This window comes from Pundamilia nyererei, unplaced genomic scaffold (genome assembly GCF_000239375.1).
Source record: "Pundamilia nyererei isolate P.nyererei 1_Seehausen unplaced genomic scaffold, PunNye1.0 scaffold00511, whole genome shotgun sequence".
In the NCBI taxonomy this organism is placed as follows: domain Eukaryota; kingdom Metazoa; phylum Chordata; class Actinopteri; order Cichliformes; family Cichlidae; genus Pundamilia; species Pundamilia nyererei.
The window spans coordinates 1-10,313 of record NW_005187912.1 but is presented as its reverse complement, the minus strand read 5'-3'; the positions used below and the strand labels follow the sequence as shown (position 1 = coordinate 10,313).

General features: G+C 38.2%; 1 protein-coding gene across 1 annotated transcript; it reads left to right on the top strand.

Annotated features, from left to right (window-relative positions):
- Nucleotides 1-2,443: 2,443 nt before the first annotated feature.
- On the top strand, nt 2,444-9,959 carry LOC102192384 (plasminogen-like; the record flags this gene model as incomplete). Its single annotated transcript, XM_005754135.1, has 10 exons — nt 2,444-2,492; nt 4,790-4,925; nt 6,437-6,543; nt 6,851-6,965; nt 7,050-7,189; nt 7,432-7,552; nt 7,657-7,775; nt 8,624-8,786; nt 9,578-9,702; nt 9,800-9,959. Coding segments are annotated over exons 1-10 (1,235 nt in total), but the record flags the coding sequence as incomplete, so codon positions are not given.
- Between the last annotated feature and the right edge of the window lie 354 nt (nt 9,960-10,313).

Here is a 10,313-nt window from a genome sequence, read left to right as displayed (position 1 = left end):
GGCTGGGGAGAGGGAGGTCTGGGCCTCTTTGCTTAGGCTGCTGCCCCCGCGACCCGGCCTCGGATAAAGCGGATGAAGATGGATGGATGGATGGGAAAGGAGACTCCTTGGACATAAAGCACCATCCTGAGAACTATTGATAACAAAAGAAAGAATCTTTGGGAAAAAAAATTATCTGAGGAGAATTAATTTATTTTAGTCTGACCCCAGTCCCATCCACTAACATGGAGGAGGCAGGGTTTATGACCTATACTGCAGCCAGACACTAGGGAGCAATAGAGACGTTTTGGCTTCATTTTTGGGGAGCTGTCGCATCGTCCATGTTTTCTACATTCCTTGCTCAGGACTCACACCCCCCCTCCCTTCCTGTTATAAAGCATAGCAGGAACGAATCTCGTCCCCTCCCTACTGGCTCACAGGTTCTTCTTCTTGGTTGGCAACCAATGTTAAGGCGCTTTACCGCCCCCTGGCTCACAGCTCAGTGGACATATATAAAAAAAATAAAATATAAAACAGTTGTTTTTCTTTTGCAGTCACTCATCTTAGTAGTAGGATATACATGAAAAGAGAAACAAATTAAGTTTGAGTGAAAATGTACATTTTTTGCACTCTCTGGGCAACTGACTCAGTGACTCAAATGACTCAAAAAACACGATTCACTTTGGTGAGTGACTCATTCAAACTATATTCAGTCAAAAGAATCAAACTTACCATCACTAATCAATTGCCCATCTTTACTTTAGGGGAACTCTGCCTCTTTACTGTGAGCTTTTTATACCCAACCATGTTACTGAGCTGTTACTCAACTAGTTACAAAATAACTAGTAACAAAATGTTCTACAGCTGTTTCTTTTTAGTAACACTTAGTTTTACAGCAACTTCCAGTCCAACGTTTTTTTAAATAGTTATTGTTCATGAAACAGTACAAGGACTCAGTTTAAACATTTGATATGTTTTTTATACCCTGAATGTTAATACTCTGCACAGGAGGTGAAGCAGAGTACAGCCTGTTGCCTTTACAGTATAACACTTGTAATAAAAGTACAGTAACAGTTAATACATTATGGGTTCATTCAGTGATTTAAAATTATTAAGTTCTGTTTTCATTTACAGTTTTCACAGCTTTTTGGAACTGGATTGTATTTTAGTTAAATCGTTTTTGCTCAAATGAGATTTAGATGAAGATCCGATCACATTTTAAGGAGTTATTTACTTGTTCTTGCAACCATATTCCGAATTTGACTAAAAATGCTCTAAAATACAAGAATAATTATATTTCTTAATGAAGTAAAATTGAACACGTGTTCTTGTCGTACACTGATCTGTCTAGAGTAGGTTGTTTGGTAATCCAGTGTTTGCAGTGGAGGGGCATTGGTCCATTTTAGCTGAAGATTAACCACTGATATTGATTTCATTGTATCTAGATCACATATTATTTACCTGTAGAATGAACATTCTGCTATCTTTTTTCATTAACAAACACAAACAGGATTTATAATTTTAGATGACTTTCATTATTCAACTAAAACCTATTGCAGAAAACTAAAAAGGAAGTATTGCTGAGTGAATTAAAAATTAAAGGATAATTTAAAAAATGAGAGATAATTTTAGCAATATTGTTTGATTATGAAACTATAATAAATGTGTCACAAATGTCTTTGTTCCTCAGTTTGCAAACACATGAAGAATTACTTGGTACTGATGCTTCATTTAGACTGGGTTATCTAGTTAAGTGTGAACGACCTGCCTTCAGAAAGTGATTAGTTTTGCTCCTGACAACTCGTTATTAATATTAACTTAATAAAAACATATAGATTAACTCAAACTACTAAAGACTAAACCAAAAATAAAAGTAAACATTCTCAATAATGAAAACTAAACTGCAATGAGCAAATAAACTCTGTGAACTAACTGAATTAAACTGAATTAAAATTGTTATTGCTCTAATTCAAAGCTTAAGTAATGCTATGCTTAAAACAAAGAGCATAATTGGAATACAAAAGAAGACACAAACCCTCACATGATATCTAAAGAAGTCAGAGTTTAGGGGTAGTTTTTTTAAACATTATGTGATTGGCAGAAGGCTGATCATTCCATCCAAGAACAGATAAACCTTCAAAGTTCTCTCTCCACTCTCTAATTGATGTGGTTTAATAATTAAATAAAACTGGAAATTAATTGCAGCTAAAAAAAAATTAACAATATGCAACATAATTGAGAATGAAATGCTGTGCTTTTCTTTGTGATGCAATGATTTTGCTTGTGCTCATAAACAAGGATTTTGACCAGCAGCTCTTATGCTGTCCTTGTTGGGACAATGATTAACAAGTAATTGAATTGCCCTATTTTCCCCCCCCCGACATGCTAAAAGAAGCCCAATAATATACCACAAGGTGTCTCTTTGAGTTAGTCGATGATGAACTGCTAGTTTTTGGGTCTCACCATGGGCCTGTACACAGCAGCTTTCCTCCTGGGAGCCTTGATCTCCACTGGTAAGTAGTACAACTACTATAGGGCATGTAAAGATGATTTTTCTTGTTATTTGTTTAGCTCTGTTTTCTTACATTTAAAAGATAAACAAGGGTTTGAGGTCTAAACCCTTACAGCACAGGACAATGACTGACTAGCACTTTTTCCTCTTTCAGATGACGAAGAATAAAAATAACTCAGCCAAAGTAGAAAAATATATCCTCATTAGTTAAAGCAGGTCTAATCCAAATTAATACAGAATTTGTTTAAATGTGGGTTTTTGGAATAAGATCAGGCAGTGCAATGAAGTTTTTGTTTTTTACATTTACATTTTGGTTTACATTTAGTTTAAATAATGGAAAACTTGTTGGTCTAAACAGGTCGTGACAGACCACATCAGCACATTCAAAGCTATACTGTTGTTCAAGACTTGAATAATTAATTGAATTTGATAAATGTAAGTTTACATTAAAGTAATTGCAGGTAATTCTGTGTAATTTAGTTTATAAAGACTCAAAAAGTTGTGTAATTAGTGTCAAGGATGACTTTGTAATAATTTTGTAGCCTGTACACTGGTTCCTTTTAGTCAGATGACGTAAAATGGATTGTTTGGCTACACGATTTCCCGATAAACCCTCTAATCAGCAACCTTGACTGACTGACTGGACAAAACCGGCTTATTGACAATGAATATATACTCTCTTTTAAAATATAACATTTGGGTACATAACAAAAAGGACAGTTAGTCATGTTAGATCATTGTTTAGTATTAATATTATTTAGCTGCTGCAAAGGGTGGAAAAAAACCCCAAAACCTTTATCTAAAATTAAGTCTGACAGCATTTGTATTTTGCTGTTATGAGAACTGCTAGATTTGTAATGAAATGTATCTAATAGCAACAGACGATAAGTCCAATAGCACTCTTGATGTGGGAGTCTAAAGGTGACTTGCACTTTGGGTTTTATATTGATCTAACAAATAAGAAATGTTGAGCTTTCGAGATGCTGGTTTTGTTCTCTTCCACCCTTATGTTTCCTTGTGTTATTGCTAATTTCCCAAATTTAGCAGATTTCCTAAAATGTGTTCCTAAGTGTACTGCATTCATTTCTATGTTAGTTTAATGAGTTAATAGGCAAAGATTTAATTTATGTGTCCAACAGAATGATTATATTTTTTCCTTTTACTCCTTTATACATGTAAGTCTAGCTAACATTTCTATGACTCCAGAGTCCACTGCCTACAGCCTATGACAGTGAAAAAGCTTAAATCCCAAAGACCTGACTGAATAATAACTGAATACACAAAAAGGTTTTTTAAAATATATTATTTTGTTGTATCTTAATAATAATAATAGTTGTTGTTATTATTAGCTTACATGTGCAACTTAAAACACTGTTTTAAGTTCACATCATCATCACAGACGGTGTTGTAGCAATCACAATAATTCACTCTTTTTAGGGTTAAAAGCAGTATTATACTGGGGACTATAACTAGCACACACTCTAAGTCCCTGCTTCAAACCTGTCACGATCTGGTTACAAGGACTCAAACGCAGAGCGGTTAGATGTCTCCAAGGTGTAGTTTATTTACAGTGCCAGTGCAATATATGTACAGTGAAGGGATCCAAAACTCCGGGGAATCACAGGGTAGCTCTCTCACACTCGCTCACGTCTTCTTTGCTCACACTTACACACGTTCACACGGCAGGGAGGTCGCAGGTCCGGGGGGGGAAGATCTGAGGCAGAAGAGAAGGAAAGTCACCAACTAATCACAAATCACGAATTATGAATTATGAAGCACAAGTCCACAGGAGCTGTGAGAACACTAACGTCAGTAGTACAATCATCCAGCGACGAGAGGATCTGTGTTCCAGCCTCAAATAGTGCTCCCGGTGATGACAGGTGATTGTTGTCAGGTGTGTGTGCCAAGGGCAGGAGCCCACAGTGAGCTCCGCCCAGGCAGAGAGGGAGAGAACAGAAACAGCAAATGTAGCCTTGTGGGGCCGACCGGGCAGGCACGAAGACTATGACAAAACCAGCACTGTAGGGAAACAAAATGGGCCAAATCATCAGTATACATTAAATGATTAATAAGAAGGTTACCCACCATACATGCAGTCTTACATTCATTTTACACAACAGAAAGATCATCAAGATACAAATTGAATATAATATAATAGATAGATTCTTTTGTTTTATATTTTAAAAAACGAAATGTGAAGTCAAGTTTTACTCATCTTTGAGCCACACAACAAAGAAAACATTGATAAATGATGTAACTGATTTTTTGGGGGGGGGTTTTGGATGTGATTGATTGCAGTTGGTGGCAATGATGTGGAAGGCTACTCCAAAACTGAAGGTGCATGGATTATCTCACTGAATAAACGAGCGTATTCAGTTAACACTGTGGCTGAGTGTGCCACCAAATGTGACACCGAAACATCTTTCACATGCAAGTAAGTTCACATCTCATTTCGTTCTGTGGATCAAAATGCTGCACATATATAGAATGTTATGTATATGCAAATACATTTTTTTTTCCAGTTTTAGCTCCTACTCCTGCCATTATCCATAGGGCCGCATTTTACCCTCCACATCTGCTCCAGTTGTTCCTTTAGCTCCTGGTGGTTTTCAGTTTTCTTGTGCTTCTTCTTCCTGATGTTGCTCTGCACTGGTATTGCCACATCTATCACAACTGTTCCTCATCATCATCTATCTTCAGCTGTATTTGTGGATGCTCCATGATTCAGGTTGTGGCTCTGAAACTCATTGATCCTTACACTCTTTCCACTGCTTGTAGAACCTGAAGGTGCCTCACAATGCAAGGTGGACACCCCCATGCACTGCGTGGAGTTTTTGTTTCTCGACATCAGCTGCATCTATTGCCTTGTGTGGCCAGTGTATTTTTCACACTGGGGATCTGATGACCAGTAAGCCGTATGTGTTTTTGACTGGGATCTTATTCCTACCATTATGCCTTGTACAGTGCAGGCACTCTAATATGGTTGTGTGAAGAATTGAGTTTGTAGGTTGTCAATCCAGGCGGCGTTCAGGGTGGTCTGCGTAGTTGTAAAGTCCTGTGTTGCAGCTCTATAGACCAGGAGCTGATGCTTCTGCTGTCTGTTGTATTTCCAATGCCTTTCTGAGCTATTCTTGTGTATTGACTCATGTTTCTACTCAGTTTAGTTGCTATGATGCTTGAGAGGAGCTTCCGTATGTCTGTGGAAGGTTGCTGTGGTCTGGTGTTACTGTAGGTCCACCAGCCACTTGGCATTGGTGTGGTGTGGCACCTCTTTCTCACAGATGTTTTTTCAGTATTGTTCAGTTTCAACTCTGGGTGGGTCTGGCCCATGTTGTTATTCTCTTGTAGTTGGGAGTACGTCCTGGATTGGCTTCTTTTTTTTCTCCACTGGAGACTTCCTCTACTTGCATCCTTGATCTTTTATGCAGGTGCTTCTAAGATTACTGTGGCAGTGTATATGAGCTTATCATCCCCATAATCAGTGATGCTGATGGTGGGGATGGGGTATAAAGCAATGTCATAACATCACATCTGCAAGCATCTCCTCTGATGGGACTGTTAACCAGGAGACTCGTGCTTTTGCTTGGGTGGCTACCTTGGCTACATATTTTCTCATTTCAGTAGATGCATCTGCCGTTGCAGGTGGCTGGGCAACATTTAGTTTGGATTCACTGCTCTCTTCTACGAGGGTTGGCTCAATATTTCCATACTGCTCACTGCTTTTCCCATTGTACTGTAGACTCTGGATCTCAAGCTTTGATAACAGCTTCTCTTGTAGTAATATAGCTTTAATAGCATGGTATTAATAGCTTTCTATTAATACCATGTTATCAATCCTTGTCCATGTATGTTCCAGTGGCCACCTCAACTCCTAATGTGTACTTAACTTAGATTTGTATAGCAACTTGCAAGAAATCAAACAACACCTCATTTTTTCCCTCACAGGTCTTTTGTCTATAATGAAAAGGACCAAGAGTGTTTGACAACAGCAGCAAACTCTAAAACAGACAGTGTCTTTCGCAGAAGCAGCACAGCTTTATATGAAAAAAATGGTAATGATCCAAATGTTTCTCTATGACTAAAACTAACACTAAAGCTTCTGTTTTCATGTTGTCCTTTCTGTCAGCTACAGTGACTAGTCTATTCTAGTTTACATGTTTTTTGTTTCCAATGCTTTTTGTTGACATTGTAGTTAATGTTATAAACACAGTAGAGGACTGAAAGTTAAACACTGCTGTAATTTAATTTAGTTTCATAAAACATCACAGAACTCAGATCAGATACATTTTTTACTATAGATAATGCGTGATAAACATCAATAAATCTATTTCTAGTCTTTTCTTTTCTTTTCTTTTCTAGCATATCTTCTGGAGTGTGTAAATGGAATAGGAAGAGATTACAGAGGAACAAAGTCCAGAACAAACTCAGGAAAGATCTGTCAAAGATGGGACTCAAACTACCCACACAGGCCAAAGTGTGTGTTTGCGTTTGATTTTGCATCATCATTTCATATCCTTTTATGCCTTTGTTAAAACGTTTCATAATGTTTCTGCTGCAGTTTCATGCCGCAGAGCAACCCACTAGCAGATCTGGACTCCAATTTCTGCAGAAACCCTGATGGGGACAGCAATGGACCGTGGTGTTACACTACTGATGCTAACACCCGCTGGGAGCACTGCAACGTACCCAGCTGCTCTGGTAAGATTAATAAATCTCTGTGTTTGTTTTGTTTTGTTTTATTTCGCCAACATACATGTCTAATTGTTCTCTAGCAGCCATTTCTCTTTCAACAATCGCCATTTGGTTTTTAAATTATCTAATGTAGCTAATATCTGCAATCTAGGCACTACACAATGTTCTGAAATACTGATATGCAATATAGAAGAACGGTAATTATCATGCTATGATATTTCAGATAAATCAGTGTTTTTCCTTCACAGAGGAATGTATGGTCTGCAATGGTGAGAATTACAGAGGAAAAATCTCCACCACTGAAAATGGCTTCACCTGCCAACGCTGGGACTCCCAGAAACCTCACAACCATGGCTACAATCCTAGCACGTAAGACAACATGAGCAACACTTCAGTGAGCTTGTTGTGGACATTGAAAACATTTTCCAGAAGCTACGCTAAAGCTTAAATACTTCTATTTATGCTTTGTTGAGTCTTCCACTAAAGTATCTGGAGGAGAACTACTGCAGAAACCCAGATGGAGATCCCCGACCATGGTGCTTCACCACTAGCTCATCCAAACGGTGGGACTTCTGCTCCATACCGCGCTGCAGTAAGTCCTCACGTTTAATGAGGATAATAATTTCACAATATTGGAAAATTTGGTGCACCACTGATGTTTGTTGCCAGACCCCACAGGTCTCTATTGCATTGACATTTGATAGCTGTTGAGGCCATTTATGTAGCTAACTCCTTATTAGCTTTAAGAAACCAGTCTGTAATTATTTGAGCTTTGTAACATGGTGTGTTATCTTGCTGGAAGCAACCATGATAAGAAGTGTACACTGTGATCATAAGGAGATCGACATGTTCAGAAAAAAAAAAGTTTGATCATTAGTTTGAACTTCAGTAGGTCACACTGATCATATCTGTATGCTTAAATGCTTTGTGTTACTGCCATGTGATTGACAAATTATTTCTCTTAACAATCAACATAATGCACTGCGTACCCTGTTGTATACCTAGGGGACTGCCTGTTTAATCCCATTTCCTGTACAGAACCAATCAAAACTGGCTCAATATTAATTTCATATTCGTTTCATTTATTTCAGAAAATCAATTTAAATACAACTGAAATTTCCACCATTTAATAGGGGTTTCCTTCTTTGATGTAAACATCAAATGCACCTGCAGTTTCTAGACAACAATGTAAACAAAGCATTCAGAAATCCATGTTGAAGCAACATCACCCACTGCAAGAACCCACCAGCTTTAAAAGTACAAGTCAGTGGAAATATAACAGAAAAAGAATTTAAATATGTAAAAACAATAAACAGTTTTTATAGCATCTTTCAGAATCGAGTTTAAAACATGCTTTTTACAGATAATAAAGAGAGTGCAGATGTTTGACATCTTTTTTTATGACTTCTCTATACAATCCATCTTGTCTTCTTTTCTCAGCTACTGAACCTCCCACCATCATCCCAGAGGTGGACTGTGTCACCAATGAAGGTTTAGCATACCGAGGAACAATTGCTGTTACGGAGACTGGCAAAACGTGCCAGAGCTGGTCGGCTCAGACGCCACAAATACACAACCGAACTCCACAAAACTATCCCTGCAAGTAAGAGCTAAACCTGAAACCAGTGTCAGCCTTTAGTGATTTAATATGGTAAACAAAATATTAGTGGCACAGTTCAACTTTTTCATTAATAGCTTTTAGATCTATTGTAGAACTTCATGATCCACATGATAAAGGTAGAAAATGAGAGAGAAGAGGGCAGTAAGTGAATAAGGAAGTGCAGAGAAATAGAAACAAAGAAATGAAGGCAGCTATGAAAGAGGATAAAGAGTGGAAAGGCATTTAGTCCAGATATCTATTGAGGTATGGAGAGGCCTAGGGTGAGAAGGCAGATTAGTTTTTAACCAGATTGTTTAACTCAAATGATCGAGAGTAAAATGATGCCTGAGGAATGGAGAAGATGTTTACTGGTACTAATTTTTAAGAACAAGGACTATGGGCAGCGCTGTAGCAGCTGGAGTGGTGCAAGGTTGATCAGCCATTTCATGAAGCTATGGGAAAGTGCTAGGTTAAGAAAAGAGAGTCGAGGATCAGTCAGCAGCAGTATGGCTTCATGCTGTGAAAGAGCACTGTAAATGGGATGTTGCTACAGAAAGCATGCTGCTGAGAGAGGAACAGTCATCCTGTATATCAAATACTCAGCACTCAGCACAATACTCAGAACTGTGGAGTATGACCACTGTGCTTGTACTAAAAAGAAAAAAAAGAAGAATGTCTATTGTTGACTCTTACTCAATAACCTGTTTTTGGTTTAAGGACCCTGGTAAAAGTATCACATGAAATCTGAAAGATGATCACGCATTTTTGTGTTTTTCTGTGTTTATCTTTGTCAGAGGTCTAGACAATAACTACTGTCGCAACCCTGACAATGAAAGGAGGCCCTGGTGCTACACAACTGACCCTGACACTCGCTGGGAGTACTGCAATGTGACACGGTGTGGGAATGAAGCTGCACCAGGTATAATATTAGTCAACTTATTCCTTCTTTTAAAGTCAGCTTCATCTTCTCAAAATGTAGCCAGGAATGTTCTTCCTTTCTTTACCTTTTGCTGCAGATGATCCAGTGATCCCCCCAGATGCAGAAAACTGCTATGAAGGGAATGGTTTCAGTTATCGGGGCATAACATCAGAGACCATCAGTGGGAAAAAATGTCAGAGATGGAGCTCCATGACTCCTCACAGACATGAAAAAACTCCAGAGGCCTTCCCAAATGCGTAAGGATCAAATACATTTTATACACAGCAGAATTCTATACATGCAGAAGAGCGTCCTAACATTTTTGAGAAGCCTACTGCATAATGACAAAACAATCCACAATTTGTCTAGAGATTAATTATTGTACTTTACTTGGACTTTTGGGAGAGGAATGCTAAGGATTCTAGCTACTCAATAGCCCTGGGTCTTCTTTGGCAAAGTCTTCATTTCTTGATGCACAAAATGTTGGTGAAATCTTATGAGGTGCCGTAAGGGACATTATTACTGAAACGCTCTCACACACACTACTGAAACGCTCTCACACACACTACTGAAATTTTAGCTCTCACACACACTACTGAAACGCTCTCACA